The 22,009-nt window shown below is 43.9% G+C and overlaps 1 protein-coding gene across 4 annotated transcripts in view; it reads right to left on the bottom strand.

Moving 5' to 3' along the window:
• The window catches only part of NSD3 (nuclear receptor binding SET domain protein 3), a 36,631-nt gene that overhangs the window by 2,086 nt on the left and 12,536 nt on the right, over nt 1-22,009 (bottom strand). For 2 of the 4 annotated variants that reach the window (XM_064731077.1, XM_064731078.1), the window contains 16 exons: nt 19,040-19,140; nt 16,627-16,672; nt 15,981-16,111; nt 15,329-15,457; nt 14,599-14,725; nt 13,416-13,613; nt 11,459-11,629; nt 8,927-9,076; nt 5,648-5,804; nt 4,967-5,169; nt 4,420-4,532; nt 2,853-3,122; nt 1,397-1,513; nt 1,156-1,297; nt 696-802; nt 160-364 (listed from right to left, as the gene is read on the bottom strand). In XM_064731077.1, the coding sequence (XP_064587147.1) occupies nt 160-364; nt 696-802; nt 1,156-1,297; nt 1,397-1,513; nt 2,853-3,122; nt 4,420-4,532; nt 4,967-5,169; nt 5,648-5,804; nt 8,927-9,076; nt 11,459-11,629; nt 13,416-13,613; nt 14,599-14,725; nt 15,329-15,457; nt 15,981-16,111; nt 16,627-16,672; nt 19,040-19,140 (2,367 nt within the window). Of the gene's footprint in view, nt 1-159; nt 365-695; nt 803-1,155; nt 1,298-1,396; nt 1,514-2,852; nt 3,123-4,419; nt 4,533-4,966; nt 5,170-5,647; nt 5,805-8,926; nt 9,077-11,458; nt 11,630-13,415; nt 13,614-14,598; nt 14,726-15,328; nt 15,458-15,980; nt 16,112-16,626; nt 16,673-19,039; nt 19,141-22,009 lie in introns of those variants that run through there. The other 2 variants (XM_064731079.1, XM_064731080.1) reach the window with 2 other exon arrangements.

Genomic DNA, 22,009 nt, shown 5'->3' with positions numbered 1-22,009 from the left:
TAAAAGTGAGTGGTATTGCAAAAGCAAATTTGGTGCAAATGAATACTGCATTTAATGTAAGTGAACACTGTATTTTATGTACACGAATGCTGCATTTCATCTCCAACACTGTCTTGTAGCAGGAAGGAGAAGCTGAGCAGGAGGAGCCACTGTTCTTACCAAAAGGTGGTTGAGTCAGGTTAAGGCATAGGAGGTGGTATGCTTTGGGACAGTCCTTCTTATCACACATGACCAGCTCTCCCCCATCTCCACACTGGAAACAGTTATCTTCATGCATCTGCTTCTGTTCTGTTTTTATTTTCCGTTTCTTCTGCTTTAGTTTTGCGTTTTTCACCTTCTCTTCATTTGCCGATGCAAATGCTGTCTGAGAAGGAGAAAATAACAACACAGAGTCACTTATAAACCCTCAGCATTCAAGTAAATTTTGGGTAATTATTTGCATGAATTCTTTTTAAATGAGACCCATTTAAAATAGTTTTTAAGCTCTAAAAGCCAGAAGTGCTCATTCAGATGTTTATGAATTAACTTCCTGCCAGATACAACAGCATGGCAGGGCAGCCTATAGAATCTTTTGAGACTTCCAAGGGTAGAAAGTATTATGCTAAATAAATAAATATTTTGAAATAAATCCAAACCCTCTTTGCCCTAGAGAATCTCTGGGTTTGGGAGGAGAAGCTCCAGCTCCAGCCATGTACCTTGGGCCGCACTCCCAGGAAGCCGCTGCAGTTTTCTGCTCCGCAGTGACACTCGGTCCTGCCATTGCCCAAGCAATCCAGGTTGTAATTGAATGTTAATTCCATTCCTGAAATGTAAAGAAAAACAATTCACCCACGTGGACACTCGGTCCTGCCATTGCCCAGGCAATCCAGGTTATAATTGAATGTTAATTCCATTCCTGAAATGTAAAGAAAAACAATTCACCCATATGGACACTGAGGGAAGACAGGCCTGTGACAATGACATTTCATTAGCATTTGTTACCATGAGACCCCTGCTAAAAGTGGAACCTTAAGTATCATCTCCACTCCAATGAATGAAAAGTTCCTAAACACTTCACTGGTATTAATCACTTCAAAGAAAAAGCCATGATTCTAAGTGAGGAACTTGGCCACTGCAAGACAAAAGCAAACATGCCAAATAGAGCCATGCTTTTACCTGCAGGAATGTCACAAAGAGCAAACAGTCCAACTCTAATGTCACCATTCACTGTCCACTTCTGTGTTTCACAGTTTGGGTTACAACTATGGTTCATAAAACGAGAGTAGTTCCCCTTTGGGCCAGCATCTATTATTCGGTCCTTCATGAAAAAAGACAAAAGATGTGTTTAGTGCTTACAAAGTAAAGAGTTTTCCTGCTGCTGAGTGATATTTGCTATCAAACAAGACACAATATTCACCTTGGTTACAGTCAGCATATAAAAATTGGTGACACTGTTCTCGTGAGCACGCTTGATCCGCAGCCGGCACTCCTCCTCGTCAATCAGCTCCCCAACGTATTCATTCACAAATTCACCCTGCAAACAAGAACAAAAGTAAGTCATCTCTGCATCCTAAGCACAATCATAAAGGGAAGCAGCACAGAAAAAAACATTTCCTATAAAAAAAGACTCTGATCATCACAGAAAGTGTTACACTTTACTGGTCTGGTAGGCACAGTGTGAATACATGCACCAGGTAATTGCTGTCCTAGAATTACACCCAGGCAGAATAAAAGGCAGCCCTGCTCCTGCATTCAGTACACAAGACAGCTGTCAGGTCTATAAAAGCCTTTCAAATTTCCCACTTTCTTTCAAAGAGGACAATGTGACAATATTCACAGATTCCCCAGGAAACAGGAACTGTTACAGTAAGTATTTTCACTACATTTCTTTTATTAGGACTTTAGTAGTCAATAAACTCAGAACATTTGCAGTAGCACAGTTTTCATGAAATACAGATTTTAAAAGTTCTGAATTTAATAAAACTAATGGCTAAACCCCATGTTCAAAAGCAACCCTTCAGGCCTGCTTTTCCAGAAAATATGACTGTGACAGTGCAGAATGCAATGCTTTCACCCAGACCCACCCTGATGGCTGTCACAGCCCTGCCCTGGCTCACTGCACTGTCACTGTCATATTTTCTGGAAAAATCTCTTTGCCCAGGACTTTGCTCCTGAGAAGCCTCAGAGAAAAATGAAAACAATATTATCTCATTTGTTTCTCTTGTGTTTTGCTGCTTTGGAATGTGTTTGGAGATTGTTTCATTGGTTTCACATATATTGTTTTTGACTTATTCGCCAACTGGGGCCAAGCTGTGTCAGACTCTGGGGACAGAATCACGAGTTGCAATTATTATCTTTTAGCCTTCTGTCTGTATCCTTTCTGTATTCTTTAGTATAGTTTAGTTTAGTATTCTTTACTATAATAAAGATAATAAAATAATAAATCAGCCTTCTAAGAACATGGAGTCAGATTCATCATTCCTCCCTTTGTTGGGGGTTGTTGTGTTGTGAGGTCTCCAGGATGAGGTGAGAGATGAGAATTTGACTCCATGTTCTTAGAAGACTGATAATAATAAATTATATTATATTATACTTTATTATACAATACACTAAAACTATACTAAAGAAAGAAAAAGGAGATAACAGAAGGCTACAACAAGAATGAACAATAAAAACCCATGACAGACCAGAGTTCCAACACAGCTGGACTGGGATTGGTCATTAAATCAATACAATTCACATGGAACCAATCCAAGATGCAACTGTTGGTGAGCAACCTCCAGAAAAGATTCCAAAGCAATACTTATTTTCTGAGACTTCTCAGCAGAAAAATCCTGGGCAGAGAAGATTTTTCAGCAAATACAACACCGAACCTTTTTGATGCTCCTCTTGGTGCGCAGGCCCCAACCGCGGCGCTCGGTTTTGATGATCTCAGCGTCGGGGTAGAGCCTCTTGGTGAAGCACTGGTTCTGGCAGCGCTCCCCAGCTGGGCACACCTGAGGGTGGCACTCGTACTGCAGCATCCTGTTGAGGCACTCTGACTCCAGCCCACACGGGTTCTCATCTGAGGGCTTGCAGTTACAGCGCGGGATCTCCGACAGGTCTGCAACCTGGATCTGCACCTTCCCGATCACCTTGTTGGACTGGGGAGAAAAGGGCACAACAAGGCATGAAGGCAATGTAATGGGGACACAGAGTCAAAAAATGACATGAAAAGGCAAAGAAAAATATTTTATTCTGTAAAAAATTATTTTATTCTGTGTTTTATTCTGTGTTTCCAGTCGGCCACCTGGATCTGCGCCTTCGCGATCACCTTGTTGGACTGGGGAGAAAAGGGCAGAACAAAGGATGAAAGGGAACACACTGGGAACACAGAGTCAACAAATGATACAAAAAAGCAAAGAAAAATTATTTTATTCTGTAAAAAATTATTTTATTCTGTGTTTTATTCTGTGTTTCCAGTAGGCCACCAGGATCTGCACCTTCCCAATCACCTTGTTGGACTGGGGAGAAAAGGGCACAACAAGGCATGAAGGCAATGCACTGGGGACACAGAGTCAAAAAATGACATGAAAAGGCAAAGAAAAATATTTTATTCTGTAAAAAATTATTTTACTCTGTGTTTTATTCTGTAAAAAATGATTTTATTCTGTGTTTCCAGTCGGTCACCTGGATCTGCGCCTTCGCGATCACCTTGTTGGACTGGGGAGAAAAGGGCAGAGCAAGGGATGAAAGGGAACACACTGGACAAGAGTCAACAATAACAAAAGCAAAGAAAATATTATCTGTAAAATTATTTATCTGTGTTATTCTGTGTTCCTAGCCCCAGATTGCACTCCAATCACTTGTAGCTAGCAGAAAGGAGAAAGGATGAGGCATGCTGGAACAGAGTAACAACTGACATGAAAGCAAAGAAAATATTTATTCTGTAAAATATTATTCTGTGTTTCCAATTGGCAACCTGGATCTACACCTTCCCAATCACCTTGTTGGACTGGGGAGAAAAGGGCACAACAAGGCATGAAGGCAATGCACTGGGAATACAGAGTCAACAACTGACACCAAAATGCCAAGAAAAATTATTTTATTCTGTGCTTTATTCTGTAAAAAATTATTTTATTCTGTGTTTTAGGGTACTGTAAAACACAACAAGAGATTAGTGAAAAGAACAGCAAAATTATTTATGTGAATTTCTTTAGGCTGAACACCTTGGTGTAGGTACATAACTTAGAATCACACAACAGTGTGAGTTGGAAGGGACCTTAAAGAATGTCCACCCCAACCCCTGCCATGGGCAGGGACACCTTCCACTAGACCAGGTTGCTCTGATCCCCACCCAACCCACCCCTGAACACTGCCACACCTTCTCTAGGCATCCTTACTCATGCACATCCTTCCTCACACACAGCATAAAAATAAAATAGAAAGAGGCCAACTCACTTTAATGTGTTTATAGGGTGGAGGCTTCCTTGAATTCCTTTCAATTTCCAATGCCTCTTTGCTTTCTCTTTGTGCTTTCAGTTCCTGGAAACGCTTTGCTGCTTCTTCAAGTGCTGTGCAAGGAATTCAGAATAGAAAGCAATCATTCCCAGTTGCTGCTAATCAAATATGTACATCTGTCTATTTTTTTTTTAAGACTAGGAACAGAATTTTATTAACAAAAAGACAAGTTAAAATTAGTTATTGCAATTTATCATGAATTTATCAGCAGGTACCAACATACTGAACAATGATCCCATGCAGCAGAGCCCAAGATCCATCTCAACATTCCCCCACTGTGGAAGCACTGAACTGGCCCACAACAACACACAATGAGTAGGCACTTAAACACATTTTTATCTGCAGTCAAGGGATCAACACAATGCTTGGATTTCACGTGAACACAGAACACTAGTCACATAATATTCCCATGCAGGTTAAGTGGTGATGGAGACACAAACACGTGGAATTTTTGTCATAAACCACTATAAACTTTGTTTGATTTTACCTTTCTTGAAGGTCTTGTTAATACTAGTTTGCCCCTCAGCAAAGCTTTTATCTCCTTCAACATAAGGGAAAACTCTGCCCTGGTGTACCCAATAGTAGTCATGTGAACCAAAGAAAAATACTGGGAAGTCCCCGATATCATGTTTGAGGCCCTGTATGTTGAGAGGCACAGACCTGGGATTGCAGATCTCTGCTGGCCACCACCTGCAGAGTAGGAGAGAAAAGAAGAATGTAAGTTCCCTGAAGCAGAGCTTCCCAGTTTCCCTAATGGGATTGAGAAATAAAAGCCAGTTTTCCTTTCCTGGGAGGCTCCATGCAAAACACAAGCAATGTTCTTACTCCAAATTTTGGGAAAGACTTCTAAGCATATCCATGGCCTGAGAATGAGTTTCCAGGATCACCTGCAAGCACCTGTATTGCTGCAGCTGACCAAAGCAAACACCAGCAAGGACAGCTGGGCTCTGGCAGCCCCTGCTTTCCCACATCCTGACCACGCTCTGCAGAGCAAAGGTTCTGCAATCCAGAGTCCAGCACCTGGGAGAAGCTGCAGCATTCACATTTCATCCATATCTGACCCCAAGCAGAGGAATTATTGCATTTCTACTCCTGTTCATGATGACTGAGCTGCTTTATCTTCCTGCAAATTCCAGAGTGCATTAAAACATCCAAAAGTTGAACTTGCCTGTAATTCCCAAGCTTGACCCAAACGATCTGCTTGTACCGCAGCTTCTTGCCAGCTTTACAGTCATTGCAATTCCAGCAGCCCTCAGGCATTTCTATGCTCAGACACTCGGGGTGGAAGGAAGCTGGGCACGACTCACAGCACAACAGTTTGCCACCTTGAAACAAAGAAGCCCTGCTTGGTTTGTAGAAGTCAGGATTGCTCCCCCCCGTGCACAGTAATTGATATTTATTTTAGATCATCCGCTCCAGATTTCCCACAGAAAAATGGCAAGAGAAAGGGATCAAGTCAAGCTTAACAATGTTGGTTAAAAAGGACTGTGCAGGGTTTAATCTAAGCTGAGGCTGCATCAGACAAAAAAGCAGCTGAGGATTTAAACAAGAGGTGAGCTGGCAGGAGGAGCACCATTGCCAAGGGAAGCACTGCAGCTGGGACAGTGCTACCAGCTTTTGGTGATGGCCAAAGCAACCACAAAACTCCACATTTTTCAAGAATCCTTTTCAATCAACATTGCTCTGACTGAATCCCCAGCAATCATTAGCGAGCACCAACCCCATAGCCTATAGGTTGATCAATACTTTTCTGCTGCAAGGACAGGAAAAGGAGTTGTAATAAATGTGTTTATTCCACAAAAAGTTTACCAGGATAAGCCCAGTACATAAAGCAGAATGAGACACACATGAGTTGTCCCCATCCCAAAAATTCCTGGTGCACAGAGGGAACCTCAGCACTGGGGTTCACATGAATTTCTGAAGTTTACACTAATTTGGGAAAAAGTTATTTTGGTTGGCTCACATTTTGGACAATGTGTTAGATGTGGAGAGCCACAGCACAGCTCTAAGCCACCCTCAGCAAAGCAGCTCATGTAAAATGACATTACACATACTGTAATATTTCATACATGTAGGTATATAAAATATATATACATGCTCTTATATGTATATATATTTAAAAATTAACAAGATTTTGTCTCCCAGATGGAAAATCTGGGAGAGATTTGACAGTATTCAAACCAATTTTCAATCACAGTATCAAAAGAAGTGTGAATAGTCACTTTCAAACCTTTATCAGAAAATCTTGTTCACCTATAGACTTCCCAAAATATCATTGCATTGATTGATCATTGCATGTTACAATAAGCATTCCTTAAACAATTCAGTTGCATGACCAACACTGTATTTCCTCTGCTAAAACCAGTAAAATCCAGTCACACGGATCCTCCAGAGCTCCCAAACCCATAATGAAATTTTTGAAGTATTTTTTGCAAATGCAATTTCAGAGGAAATACAGACAAATCACTGAAACATTATCCAAGATGAGAAAATGCCAAGAGATGCAAAAAATCAAACAAAATCAAACACAAAACTGTCAATGCTAAGCAAGAAAAAACCCAACATTGCTCTCGGGATGCATTAGGCAGATACGGCTCAAGCTAAGCACAGGGCTCAAAATAATTCTTGTTTTCAGGAATTACAGGACTACTGCAAGCCATTGATCTCACAACGCTGACAGCGACCTAACTTGGGCTGGGAAATGGGGCACCGGCTCTGAACGCTCCGGGGAACCAAAGTTCTGTGGGGAATGAAACACCAGAGCTGAGCATTGCACACAGACAGCAGCAACTGCCCCTCAGGGGCCTGGGGAGCCTCAGTACCCTTGGCACCAGGAACTGCCCCTCAGGGGCCTGGGGAGGAAATGGCAGCAGGAACTGCCCCAGAGGGATCTGGAGAGCCTCAATCCCTTCAGCAGCAAGAACTGCCCCCAGGGATGGGGAGAGCCTCAGTCCCCTGGGTAGCAGGAACTGCCCTCAGCCCCCTTGGCACCAGGAACTGCCCCCAGAGGGATCTGGAGAGCCTCAATCCCCTCAGCAGCAGGAACTGCCCCTCAGGGCTCTGGGGAGCCTCAATCCCTCAGCAGCAGGAACTGTCCCAGAGGGGTCTGGAGAGCCTCAGTTCCCTTGGCACCAGGAACTGCCCCTCAGCCCCCTTGGCATCAGGAACTGCCTCCAGGGATCTGGAAAATCTCAGTCCCCTCAGCAGCAGGAACTGCCCCTCAGCCCCTTGGCACCAGAAATGCCCCCAGGGATCCGAAGAGCCTCACCCCCTCAGCAGCAGAAACTGCCCTGCAGGGATGTGGAGAACCTCAGTCCCCTTGGCAGCAGGAATTGCCCCTCCATTCCTCAGCACCAGGAACTGCCCCTCACTCCCTTGGAAGCAGGAACTGCCCCCAGGGATCCAGAGAGCCTCACCCCCTTGGCACCAGGAACTGCCCCTCAGCAGCAGGAAGTGTCCCCAGGGATCTGGAGAGTTTCAGTCCCTTGGCACCAGGAACTGCCCCCAGGGATTTGGAGAGCCTCAGTAGCAAGAACTGTCCCAGGATCTGGACAGCCTCACCCCCTTGGCACCAGGAACTGCCCCTCAGTCCCTCAGCAGCAGGAACTGCCCCCAGGGATCCAGAGAGCCTCACCCCCTTGGCACCAGAAGTGCCCTGCAGGGATGTAGAGAGCCTCAGTCCCCTCAGCAGCAGAACTATCCTGCAGGGTCTGGAGAGCCTTGGCACCAGGAACTGCCCCTCACTCCCTTGGCACCAGGAACTGCCCCCAGGGATCCAGAGAGCCTCACTCCCCTCGGCAGCAGGAGGGGTCCCTGAGCTGCAGGGTCCCTGCAGGGTCCCAGCCTGGCTGTGGCAAGGACCCATCCCCATGGGAGGGGACAGGATGGGGCACTCAGGCTCGGTGGTGAAGGTGGGACACGAGGCCCATGGGGCACACTCAGGTCAAACCTCCCTGCCCTCCTGCTCTGGCATTCTCCACAAGGACACAGCACCCATCCTTGTCCAGCCCCAAACACCCTCTCTCCTCTCAGGACCTGCACAAGGTCCAAAGCAGCACATTCCCCTCTGCTTCCAATCCCTTTAAGAAGTGTTTTACATCATCCAGGTAAATACTGAACTGCAACAACATCAACATCCATCTGCCTCCTCTTCATATTGCTGTGCCAACAGCTCCCTGAACCTGGAACAGCCCAGGCCAGACAGAGAGTGACCAAATCTCTTCCAAGGAGAATTTAGTGACAGCAATTATTTTAAGCCCTTTTATAATTAAAAAAAATAAAAATTAAAAATTGCCAACAACATGAACACAGGCTCACAAAAACCATGAGTGAAGGTCACTGAAAGCAGTCAGTGTCAGGGGACAAGCAGACATTTCTCCGTTGATTTAGAGAGAAAAAATAGAAAAAAGCGAAAGTAAATTAAAGAGAAAGAAACTATTTTGGTTACCTTTCTCACATTTCTTTTTGGAAGCTGACGAAGGAGGAGGAATCATAGGTAATTTCATCAACTCAGCACGATTTGACTCATTCAGTAGGTAGTGGGACTTATAGGCATAGGAACTGAACAGGGGGTCTGAATGGTCCTGCACTACCAGCCCTATACGAAACAAACAGAAAGAGATGAGTTGCAATGAAACTACCCATGATTCCATGAAGGAAAAACCAAATACACCCAATGAACACCTCTAATGCAGTATGTGGGAATGAAAAAAAGGATAAAATGAAGAAAAAGGAAAGTCTGACAAAGTGTCTGCACTAACAAAGAGGTTGTGCTGGAGAGAGTCAAACTTAACTGGAAAATCTTGCAATGAAGTGGAATTTCAATTGTTTTTTTACCCTTCTAGACAAGCACAAGAAAAGCAATAAAGTTTGAATCCATGGGATCCCCTCTCCTTCCCACAGGGCAAAAGGAAGCTCCTCAGCAGACCTGGGGTGATGGTCACTGCAGCTGGGCTGTGCCCTGAGCACTGGGGCTACAGATGGAACACAAGTTGGGAATGAGAACTCACTGTCCCACTCCCCACAAGCCAATCCCTGAGATCTTGCCTACAGAAGTGTTTTGTCTCTGTCACTGTGCTGGAAAGCAAGGAGGAGGTCAGTGTTCTGCAAGGCACCAAGGGGGAAGCACAGATGGAGGTTCTGCCCTAGATGGTGAAGCTGCCTCACCCAGCCCTCCCAGGGCTGCTCCAGAACAGTCCAGCACTCAGTTCCCTACACAACTCCACCCCAGGCCTTTGCAATTCTCAAGAAAAGCTTTTCCTCATTATCTAAAGATCCAGGCAGCCCAGCTGAGAGCCCAGAGCTGCAGAGAGAAGCACTTGGCCAGTAACTCATGGCAAGAGCAGAGCGGCTGAGCCCCAAAGAAACAGGAAAGATGAGCTACCAAGAGAACCCCCAGTTCTTCCCCTGAGGGACACACACACAGCTGAGGGTTTGACAGAAGCTCTTGGATGGTGCCTTCTGTAAGAAGATTGGGGTCAGCCCACCTGGACATGCATCATTGGGAGGATTCCTAAAACAAGGGACCCTACACATGAACTGCACCATGCTGACTGCAGTAATTGCAGGGTGCTGAATAAGAGGTCTTCAAATATCTTGTGTTTCAAAGCAAGTTTGTGTATCTTATAGATTGTCTCTCATCTACATTTCTCACTTCGGTAACTGCATCTAAACACAAAGTCTCTGCTTCTGATAGCAACTAACACTAATTAAATCAGCATTAATTAAATTCTCATCGAGATGTCCAACGATTTCTGAAGTGTTCAGTTCCCTGTTTCTATCTGAGCAGGTGGCTCAGTGCTTTCACTCCTGACTCCAGCCAGGCCTGGTGGACACAAGCCCCACAAGAATGTTCTAGAGGAACAAGTACAGAGCTGCTCTAAGACACAGAAGATTCAGGCAGTGGCAATGGTTTGGAACTGTTCAAGTTCTCCTAATTAAGATCTGGGGAATACACAGGGCAGGGAATTCTATCTGCCAGGGCACAAGAGGTTATTTAGATTGCCAGGAGAAAATCCAGACTTGTGCAGTTGCATCTCTGATGGAGCCAGATTCAGGTATAAAGAGAACTACTAAACAAATGTAAAGTGGAAAGAAGAAAAAAAAAAGCATGAAAAATTCCTTCTGCATTTCTTGTCATTCTGAGATGTGTAATTATTCCTCAAGCCAAACTAAACTTCCACCTGAATGAACACAAATGAAAACAAGTAACTTCAGGATCCAGCTCACTTTCATTTCCCTATTAGTGACTCTCAAAACTGCTGCAGAGATCACATCCAATATAAACTGCTGGCATTCTGTAGAAAGTACACATTAATATTATTCCAAGAGAATAATGGTACTTTTGAATCTTGAGACCAAAGTAACTGCTGCCACAACATTTTTTAAGCTGCTCTCTGGCAGAACTCTGGTGACTGAAGAACCATAAAAGTAACAAGTGGGAAAAAAAGTTAAAAAGAAAAAAAAAGAACTTTGACACATGGAAAAGCTCAGCATGAAACCTGCTCATACAGTACTGCTAAAGGTTTTCTTTCAAAGTTCTCAAGTTATAAATGGAGTTATTCTAGTTCATGAGTAAATCCCAATTTTTAGTATTAAAACTTAGTTGTAAGTTTGTAGCAGTGAAAGAATCTCCTTCTGCTTAATATAATGGTTAACAACACAGCATTCTCAGCATGGAAAGGCTGGAATGGGGGGATTGGGATCTGCTTTTCCCTCCTTTACTGGCAGAACAAGTGGGCCTGAGTGCCTGGTGCTGCTTCTGGCTATCAAATGGACCAACACAGCAAGCTGAATCTCATGAGAACTGCTGACCAAAATAAAATAAAATTAAATTACATTAAAAAATCCCAGGCAGCATTTAACCCCAGCAAGCCCTAAGGGAGGAGTTCCTCACGAAACACTATTTTAATCACTAAACTACACAAATGACAACTATAAACTATAGAACTATAAACAGGGAAAAAACCAAGTGTCTCACCTCTTGCACAAACGAAACAAAAGCCTACATTTACAGCTGATGAGGAGTGAGTCCTTTTGGAATGGTTACTACAGATGAGGATGTGGGATGACACAAACAAGCTTCCTGCAGCGATGCAGCCGTCTCCAGAGTGATAGGCCACGGGGCAGCGCAGACATCTCGCCATGCGACCTGCTCAGGAAACAGCAAACACACCCAGGGCTAGCAGCAGCCAGCCAGCTGGAAAATACCACTGGGGACTGTGGCAATCTGCAAAATTAAAGGGTTTTGGGAAAGCTGCAAGGTGCAGGCTTCAGAGACAGCAGAGCTGTGAGTAGAGCTGAGCAGCTGCCATGAGGAAGGTCAGCAGAAAAAGTGTTTGTCCCAACCAATGCTCAGGTCAGGACAGGGCACAGGCAAGGCTGGGTCTATTCCAATGGTGTAAAAAAAGGAAACAGCTACATCTTTTTTCTAAAGAAAGTTTCAAAATATTACCCCTTAACTTTCGCTTTAAAATTGTTAAGAAAAACTTCCATCATTCTAGAGGCTATTTGTTTGCTTTAAACATTTTAGTTCATTTCTAAAAGGATCTTCTTCCTTGAAAAACAATTGTTCACTACAAATTGCCTTCAATTCTTTGGCCTAGTACTGTCAACCCCTGGCTTCCATTAAACCTGTCCCTGTTCTTCTAACCCTTCTGATGTTTTACATTCTTGTAACAAACTTTCTTATGCACTTTTTACTTAATGACCAATCACCATCCAGCTGTATTGGACTCTGAGGAGTCAGTCATCAGTTTTTCATTATCATTCTTGTTAAGCCTTCTGTCTGTATCCTTTCTGTATACTTTATATAGTTTTAGTATAGTATTCTTCAATATCATATCACACCATAACATATCATATATCATATCATATCAGCCTTCTGAAAACATGAAGTCAGATTTTCATCTCTCACCTTGTCCTGGGGACCCTTACAAACACCATACAGGTGCAAGAGGTCCTTGCCCCTGGTAAAACACCCTACAAAATGAATTCATTTCTTTGTTCTCTTATTTTTCTAGTAAATTCCTCAGGCAGGACTTTGTGGCTTCTGTGCAATTAGCTATCCTTAAATTTGAGGTGAAGTCCTACAAGATGTCACCAGGTCCTACAAGATGTCTTTTCACCTAATTGAGGAGAGAAACTTCTGGGCCTATTTCCTTTTTAAGGGGACAAAAAATAGTTTTGCCACTCCATCAACAGGGGGCACATTCCTATACAAGACTTTTTGGCTCCTGTGCAATTAGGTATCCTTAAGTTTGAGGTGAAGTCCTCCAGGTCCTCTGAGATATCTTTCTACCTAACTGAGGAGCAAAACTTCTGGTCTTTTTTCCTTTTTAAGGGGACAAAGGAGAGTTTTGTCACTCTGTCAACAAGAAGCACACTCCTATACAAGACTTTCTGGCTTCTGTGCAATTAGTTATCCTTAAATTTGAGGTGAAGTCTCCCAGGTCCTATGAAATGTCTTTCCACCTAATTGAGGAAAGGGTTTATTTCCTTTTTAAGGGGACAAAGGATAGTTTTGTCACTCTGTCAACAAGAAGCACACTCCTATAGGGGACTTTTTGGCTCCTGTCTACTTGGGTATCCTTAAGTTTGAGGTGAAGCTCCCCAGGTCCTCTGAGATATCTTTCTACCTAACTGAGGAGCGAAACTTCTGGTCTTTTTTCCTTTTTAAGGGGACAAAGGACAGTTTTGTCACTCTGTCAACAAGAAGCACACTCCTATAGGGGACTTTTTGGCTCCTGTCTACTTGGGTATCCTTAAGTTTGAGGTGAAGTCCCCCAGGTCCTACAAGATGTCTTTTCACCTAATTGAGGAGCAAAACTTCTGGGCTTATTTCCTTTCTAAGGGTACAGAGGATAGTTTTGTCACTCCTCCAAGGGGACAAAGGATAGTTTTGTGTACAGGGGGCACACTGCTGTGGCTGGCCTCACCTTTGCTGGCTTTGTGCATGTCCTTGTCCATGGAGCAGGCGGTGCAGCAGTGCTGCGGGCAGCGGAAGCCGCGCGACTCGAACAGGGCCGTGGCGAACTTGCGCACGCAGGACTCGTGGTAGAACTTCCCACAGGTGCTGACAGAGCAGCGCTTCACGTCCTTGCCAGGCTGCTTGCAGGAAAAGCACGTGTGCTCTCCTTGGAAGAGAAGGAATAAGGAATGCCAATTGTAAAAGCAAACTCTGATGTGGAAACCCAGGGTGCCACAGTGAATATTTCCCTGTCTGCCCTGACCCCCAGTGGAGCACTGACTTTGACCCTCATTCATGAAGAAACTTTCCCAGACTTCAAGATAGATCAGAACCCACAAAAGTGTGAAATAGATTATAGAGAGTAGTGTAGGTGTATAACTCGGTGAGAAATTTAGGTTTTGGGATTTTTAGTATGTTGTGGATGGAAGCAAGATGGAGGGCACAGGACGTCATCTTGAGTTTCTTCTTCACGCTGCTTCTTCCTCTTTCTCCATGGGTTTGGGTGGCATTTTGTAATTGGGCAGAAAAGTCCCCATTGTGGGCTCTTTGGGATCAGTTATTGGGTTAAAAGGGAAAATAATCTAGGTGTCAGTTCTTAATTGGATGGTTTAGTCTTAAAACACCTTGTAACAAGAAATTGTTGGCTATTTTGTGCCTTCTAATGAAAAGCTGTCAAACTCACAGTAGTGAGGCTGTTTTACTGATAAGAAATAATAAACACCTGAGTCTGAACATGAATTACTGCCTCAAGTGCCTTCAATGCAGACTCAGAGAAACCCACAACTGAAACCCCCACACTCTGACATACTGATATTGTCCAAACAAATTCTGAAGCCAACAGACTGTGAGCAACACAGGATCCTTCCCATCCAGCAGGCTGGGTTACTGTGATCCACAGTAACACTGCAGTAGCTGCTCACATAAAAATCTCTTATTCCAAGTAAAACCCTAAGCAGCTCATTATTTTTTTTTCTTACAAGGTACTTGCTAAATAGAAAATGAGAATCTGGTCTCAGAGGTTAAAAAAGCAGCAGAATAACCCAAACTTAACTCAGAAACCCTTGGAAAGCACCACCTTGGTTTGCTCTGACCAGAATGGGAGGAAAGGGGGAAATCCCTCCCATTTTCCAGGCACAGGAACACACACTCACCATTCTTACACTCGGTGCAGATGAACTTTTCCTCAGGCATGGCCTTCAGGCCGAGACACTCCAGGTGGAACATGCTGCAGCACTCGCCCTCGCAGGCCAGCAGCGACTCGCCAGAGCTCTCACAGATCTGCAACAGGCACAGAGCTCAGCAGGGAACAGGGCACCCTGACACACCAGGAGCTAGCAACACAACTGCCTGGAATTGCTTCAGAGTTAGGGTAAGGCAGAACTGAACCTGGCAAACCTCAGGGTGAGGACAATCCCAGCACTCGCTGCACCTTGTTCTGGTGCAAGCCAAGCCAGAGACAGGAGAGGCACCACAGCACCCACCTGCCCTCCATGCCTCAGGGAACAAGCTGCTCTGGCTCTTCAGGTTCTTTACTACTAACCAGGGAACTGGGCAGAACATCCCAGGATTTATGGTTTTTTAAATACTGAAAAATTCTCGCTCTGTCCTGTCCTGACCAACCATCTGGAATCTTCAAATGGAGCAGAAAATGGCATCTATACTTTTTCTACTGATGCTGGCAGGTGTGGATTAGACATCACCTTCCAGCTGCTGAGCTTTCTGGCCTGCAGGGGGGCTGAGGAATCATTTAATACGAATCATTTCCAGAGCATAAAAACTCCTTAAAACCTGGATATTTTATCTGAGAAGTCAAATTAAAAGAACTAACAGAAATAGGGGATACATATTTAGCATCCATCACTTCCCAGTATCACCAGTTACCTGACAAACAGTGTCTTTTTTACTTGTTCCAGTTCCTCTCCTGGATAAGCTGGAGTCCACTGACTGCACATCTGAGGCATCAGCATCAGCAGTGGCTGAGGGGCTGTCTGAACGCTTCCCAAAGCTGCCCTACAAAGAGGAAAAACCCATGGCTCTCAAACCAGGCATGCCAAACCACAACCACACCAGGAAAAATATTTCTGTCACTGTTGAGCAAAAGAACATTTGGTAAGTCAAGAGACACAAAGGTGCTGGACTTCACTGGGATGACACAAGTGCTGCCTTCTTGATATATTTTACCTGTAAAAGCCAAACACCATAAGGAGCTCTCTAGGAGTTACACCAGACACAGCAGCATCTCCCAACTCCCCAAGAATTTCAAACCTTCCACAGAGCAAACCATGATCTAAACCAATGTTTTGCCAGACAAAGTAACAGGAACATTTTTAAGTAAATATTGTATTTTTACAACAAACCAGTGGAAGGGATTAGAACAGACTAGGTTTTATGTTTTTAGATAATAAAAGATTCAAATTTTGTAGAAAATAAGAGTTCACATATTTAGCAATATTTAGCAATAATCAACTGAAAAGCCTCTTGTACACTGACAGCTTGTTCAGGTTCCTGGGAGAACCAACCATGAAACCTTTACCTGCAAATCATTGAGTCCTCTGGAGTCAGAGTCAGACGTGTCCCTGTAGGCTGAGCTGGTCAGCTCCATGTCAGTGGAGGCACGACTTCTCTTCTTCAAGGGTTTACAGGAGTCTGAAATCTCACTGGCACCTTAACACAACACGCTAAAATTAGTTTAATACATGGTCTCGACTTTTTGCCTAAACTTAATAAAAGAAAAAAAGCTGAGGGCTTGGATTCCATTATCTGTCTTAATTATTCAGTTTGCAATTTTGTTACTAGTTGAATTCTCCCTGAAAATTAACTGAAAACCAGCTTAGGCAGAGTTTTGACACACTTTTTACATGGTAATGCAGTGGAGGAAGGCAATAAATTGTCTTTAAGGGAGGATAAATCCTTAGATTTGTTCTTCATCATCCATCTTTAACTTTGGCTAAGCAGAGATTTTTAAGAATGCCCAGAAGGACTTGGGGGTTACAGCTATGAACAAACACCATCCTTCCCCAGCAATACATGAGGACCAAAACCCCAAACACAGCCTGTCCCCAGGGAAGCTGAGCTCAGCCCTACAGAGCACCAACACTGTGGCTCACATGGAGCAAAGCTGCTGCCAAAAGGCCACAGGCCACCAAGGTCAGCTGAGTTAATTTTCACCTCTCACTCACCTTTCTGCAACCCCGTCTTCACTGCTGCCAGTGGGACAGCTTCAACCTGTTTGAAAGGAAAATGCACAGTTAACACCAGAGGAAAGTTTCTCCCTAGTACCAAAAAGCAAACAGGTCAGTTCAAGGGGTTACAATTCAGGTGGGAGCTGCCACCCCCTCCTCAGCCCGAGTCTCCACGTCCTGCTGGATCCACTCCTGCCTAGGCTGGTGCCCACAGCCCTGGCAGCCAGGGGCCACTAGGCAGGGCCACCAGGCAGGTCCTTCCTCTCTGCCCTGGGGCAGGAAGGTGCCAGGAGCGCTGCATCCGTGTCCAGCAGGCAGGAGCACCCTTGGCCAGTCACTCCTGGTGCTGTGCAAAGCCCACAGAGCTGTGTGAGCACACTGGGTGCCCCTGGCAGGGCTGGCACCGGGCTAGGGAGGCACAGGGTGGGTCACTCGCTGCTCCCTGCAGCTCCTGCAGCCCTTGCTCCCCGTCTAGAGCTCTGCACAGGCTGCCCAGGTGCCGTGGTGCAGGGCTCTACACAGCTGGAACTCCAGGGCACAGGCACTGCAGCACACAAATGCACAAGTTTACAGTCTTGCAAAAGCACTTCCAGTCCTTGACCCTAGGGAGAAGTTTAGGAACTGTTCTGCCAACACACATGGAAGATGTGGGAATTTGGTGACTGGGTAATATTTACAGATGAAAGCTGTAGCCTAAAATCCTGTTTTCAAGGTTAAGAATTACAAGTTATTGCTTTGCAATGTGGTTACATATGCATGGAGAAACACATTTAGTAAATATTTAAGGATTATTCTATAATTTTTTTAAAAAATATTTTATTTTGTTGTACAATAGGTAAAAACATACAGTAGAAGGATTTGTATAGGATACATTTTGTAATACAAATATAAAATCTAAACAATCACTTTTATTTCTCCACTAGTCACTGTAACAGTAGCATCAACATTTTGTTTTTCCCATTAATTGTACTCGTTCCAGTTATAATTTTATACCAAGTTGTTGCAGACTAACTGGGGAATCAAGAAAACTTGACTTTGGGTAACAAATATTGTTGCATAATTGTAAGAAGTTAGTAAGTTTTCTTTTTTAAAATTTAACTTAATACATTCAAGGTTTAGCGCATTACAGTGCCCCTGGGTTTCACTTTAGCCAGATACTTCTCCTGAGAAAAGCACTTTCATTAAAGTCCACAGACTGAGTCAGCCAGGTAAGAGAAGCACATGAAGCTACCTGGCATCCATGAAGTTCATCTTGTTGGTTCTTATACCTTTGTTAAATTAAGAAATCTTTACAAACATAAAAACTCTTGAAAGGGGGAGGCTGCAACAGCTCGTGCCAAGAGGCTCCACAGTCCACATCAGGTGTCACACACCCAACACTTGAATTGCTTTAAAGTTTCTCTAAGAAACTGCCTCGAGCTGGAGCACTCCTCTGCTGCACAGCAGTGCAGAAATGCTGCAGCATCAAAGGAAAAATAAGGAAAAAAAACCCCAAAAAAGCAACCGAGTTCACTTTCAGTCTCTGAAGTGAAGGAAGTGCAAAACAAAGCGCAAAGGGCGAAGAATAAATTAAAGAGATAAAAATATTTTTTCCCCTTCTCATATAAATCTTCATCCTGACTATCCCTCTTTAAAAATTCTCACTGGGAAAAGCTAAACTATGAAACATTTATATAAAATTCTCAGCTTTCAGACAGAGGCCTTTGAAGCGGGAAAAATCAACCGTGCAAGGAGAAGAACCAACAACTTTGACAAACTTGTTTAAAGTGTATGCAGGTTTTGGTATTTCTGTCCATCCACTGCACTCTCCTACTCATTTCCACGCAGAAATTTTTTATGATTAAAATTTTCTTAAAGCAACAACATTTGTCTGTCTGACATCCAGATTAAAGGAATGCCCTGTACACGTTAGAACTATTTCAGGAAAAAATGGTATATCCCAGAACTGTTTTGCTGATGTCTGCCAACATGAAAGTCTGACTATTCATCTTTAAGTGAAATCATTCTTGAAGTCCATTTTCAGAAGTGGTCAAATTAATCACTCTAACTTCATTTAAAAAAACAAAGCCTCAACACAAACCAGCAGCTAAATCAAGAGCCAAAGGAAGGAACCTGGTGGCAATTCCATCCAAGAGAAATCACTGAAACAAACCCATTTTGCTCAGAACAGAAATCTCAAAGGAAACATGGCAGGTTCATTAGGAGTCATCCATCACTTCCATAGCCTGACTGATACTGAGAAGATGCCAGTAGCAGAGTCACAGCAATGGCATTGACAGGGGGATTTCATGGAGGATAGTCCAAACCGAAACCCGATGGGGAAAAATGGAGAAAAATAAAAAGGCACCAATATAAGCCACAACATTTATGAATACAATATATTTTAACTCTCTACATGGAGGAAGCCAACCTGCTCCTTTTTGATCTTCTTCTTTGGCACAACTTCAGTGGATTTCTCAGACTCGGAGCGGGTTCGAATCGATCTTCTCTGTTGCTTCTTTTCTACAGAACCTGAAGAAGGAAAAAGGTTTCCATTATTTGATTCCTTGTATTTCTGAGGTACAGCAAGATGTGCAACACCAAACCAAGAGGTAAAGGAACGAAACCAAGACTTTGTCCTCTTTTGAATGTTTTATTTTTAAATTCAGTTCCAAGCTATCGACCAGCTGGTGCTGTGGCTGCAGACACACATTCTGATTCCAGAGATCAGCTTCAGAAAACAGACACAAGTAACAGACTGGAACAAAAGGCTGGAATTCAGATTAGGGCAAACAGATTTCCACCTCTCTGGCATGGTCTTCACCTGGGTAATTCTGAACCAAACAGTCCATCTTTGGTGCTTTGGGAAGGTAGCCACAACCAACTCCTTGAACAAAAACAAACTAGAAATTTCAGATGCAAAGCACAGCTTCAGGATCTCCTCCCAAATGCCAGATCTGTGTCCCCCTCTGTGGGGTGATGGCCTCTGTCCCACCCTGGACCACCTGCAGCCACACCAGACCTCAATGCTCACCTGAAAGCTCTGAGGTGAAGAAAAACTCAGCACAAACAGAGGAATCAACCATGATGTGTTACCATCATTGATGAATGTGAAAAACAAGTTTTTCAAAGCATTAGCACAGAAAACAAACTCAGATTAATGAAGGTTACTGTGACATTTCAATAGATGAAGAGGGAGCTACTGGAATTTTGGTAAATAAGGCTGGCAAAATCAAAAGATCTTTCTGTGCTCCAGCACCTCCCAAACAGGCACATGGAGAACCATGGACACAACACCATGGGCAGCTGCTGGAACAAGCACAACACCTGGGGCTGACAAAACTGGCACCTGAGCATTTACAATGAGCTGCTGGGAAGGATTTTGTTGGATTTTCAGCCTGGGAGGTTTCACCCATACAAGACAACTGGGAAATACTTTGTTTTCTTCCAAGCAAAACTGCAAACTCTTGGGAGCTGACTGTGTCAGATGGATGCACTGTTAGGAGCTGTGAACCTGCCTGGTCTTGTCAGATCAAGTATCTGGAGACACACACAGGCTAGAACCAGACTGAAAGACAGCCTTGCAAAAGAACTGCAGAGAAAAAAAAAATGAAAACTTTTTTCCCATGGCTGCATGGCTTGGGAATGTCTCAGTGACTAAACTACACAGCTGGAAATGTTATCATGTTACAATAATTGGATTTCTGAGGGGAAAAATTTGTTTTTCTTAGAGGGAAAAAGCTTTTACAGCATATTAATTAATGAATAATAGCAATTAGTTATTAATAATTTAGAAATTAATGACTGAGGTCAACATCCATCCTGTCTGTCCACGAGTAACTTCTGGTTAGGCCCCATCCCTTGAGAACTTGCACAGCAGCAGTGGGTCTCCACATCAGAGCTGGGAAATATCTTTTGTCACTTTGCTGTGTGACCAAAATCCCCAGAAGCAGCTTCAGGTCAATTTGAGCAGATGTGACCAACAGTTACTTTAAGCAAGAATGGATTTTCTCCCTGAAGCCAAGGAGAAAAGATCAAGCCCTGGATCAGAGAATTCCAGAAACTGGAATTTGGCTGACAGCAACATTGACCACTGCAATGGGCACTTTCTCCTCTTCCTGCTCTCCAAGGATCCAGTCATCACCTTCACAATGCTCCCATCCCATCTTCAGCTTTATTTTCATCCAAAGTTTCAGGAGAGATGTTGGACCAGCCCTCCACCTTGCTGGAGATAAATCCCAGTTCAGTGTCTGCAGGCCAGGGATTCTCAGGGCTGCTCTTGCACTTTCAAGTAAGGGAATTAATTATCTTTCCAGCATTATTGAATTCTGTTATCTCACTGCAGGTTAGCAATAAGGACTCCCAGAGTAAGTCTGGCAAATACTTTACCATAAAGGGATTCTGAAGTTCCACTGACCTTACATTTGAAAAAAGGACTTGGCAGTTATGTTCCACAAGAGGGGACCAAAAACTGGGCTTTGGAAATGGCTTTGAGAGTGACTGGAGTGGGCAGTGCAGGTAAGCTCAGGCACTTACAGGGTGTTAGCAGGTGGAGTGTTATGTATCCAAAAAGCCTGAGAAAATGAAAAAAGAGAGGCTCAGAATTCCCACCCCCTACATCTGAGGAGCCAAAGGGAAGCTGAAGCCTTTAGATCCCAGGTGAGAGGAGCAGAATGGAGATGGCCTCTGCTGCTGCAAGGCAATCCAAGGAGCCAAAGCAACCACAGCTGGAAAGAACCACCACTGTCAACAGCAGGGGCATCCCCCCTGAGAGCAGGAAATTCAAGTGCTGCAGTCCCAAACACTCCATAAACCAGCAAATAACCCTGCCTAAAACCAGCACACACCCAGAACCTGAACTGTGTTTGCACAGGACTCATGGATGCTGACCACTGAGATTTCTGACTCTGGTTCTCATCTATTTCATGTTTGGAAAGGGAGAAATAATCAAATGGATGGATAGTTAAAGCAGAAGTGACATCTGGCAACATTATGAGGTTCAAACAGCTCATTCAAGGTTTTCACATTTCAGGCCCAAGTTCCATGATTTGCTTCAGTGGTTCTTCTCCCTCAGACCTGACAGTTCAAAACTTTATGATGTACCCTCTGTGAAAAAGCACCACCTCATTTGGATGGAGTTAGCTGAAGCAGTTTTAAAAAAACCCTGCAAAAACTGAACAACAAAGCCTAGGGAGTCTCCATCTTGAATCAGACATCCCCTACTGAAATGTGCCACTTCCCGACTCTTTTTGCTTTCATGACAGCTCTCATATTTTCCATTTGGGACCAAAAGCCACGGCAATACCCTGCTAACACACATCCACTGGGTTGTCTTCTAAACCAACTTTCCATTGCTCTGCACAGGACATCATCCCTTGAGTATGTTGCCTCAGGCTGTGAG

Source organism: Zonotrichia leucophrys, chromosome 22 (assembly GCF_028769735.1).
Source record: "Zonotrichia leucophrys gambelii isolate GWCS_2022_RI chromosome 22, RI_Zleu_2.0, whole genome shotgun sequence".
Classification (NCBI taxonomy): Eukaryota; Metazoa; Chordata; class Aves; order Passeriformes; family Passerellidae; genus Zonotrichia; species Zonotrichia leucophrys.
This window is presented reverse-complemented; position numbering and strand designations above follow the sequence as displayed.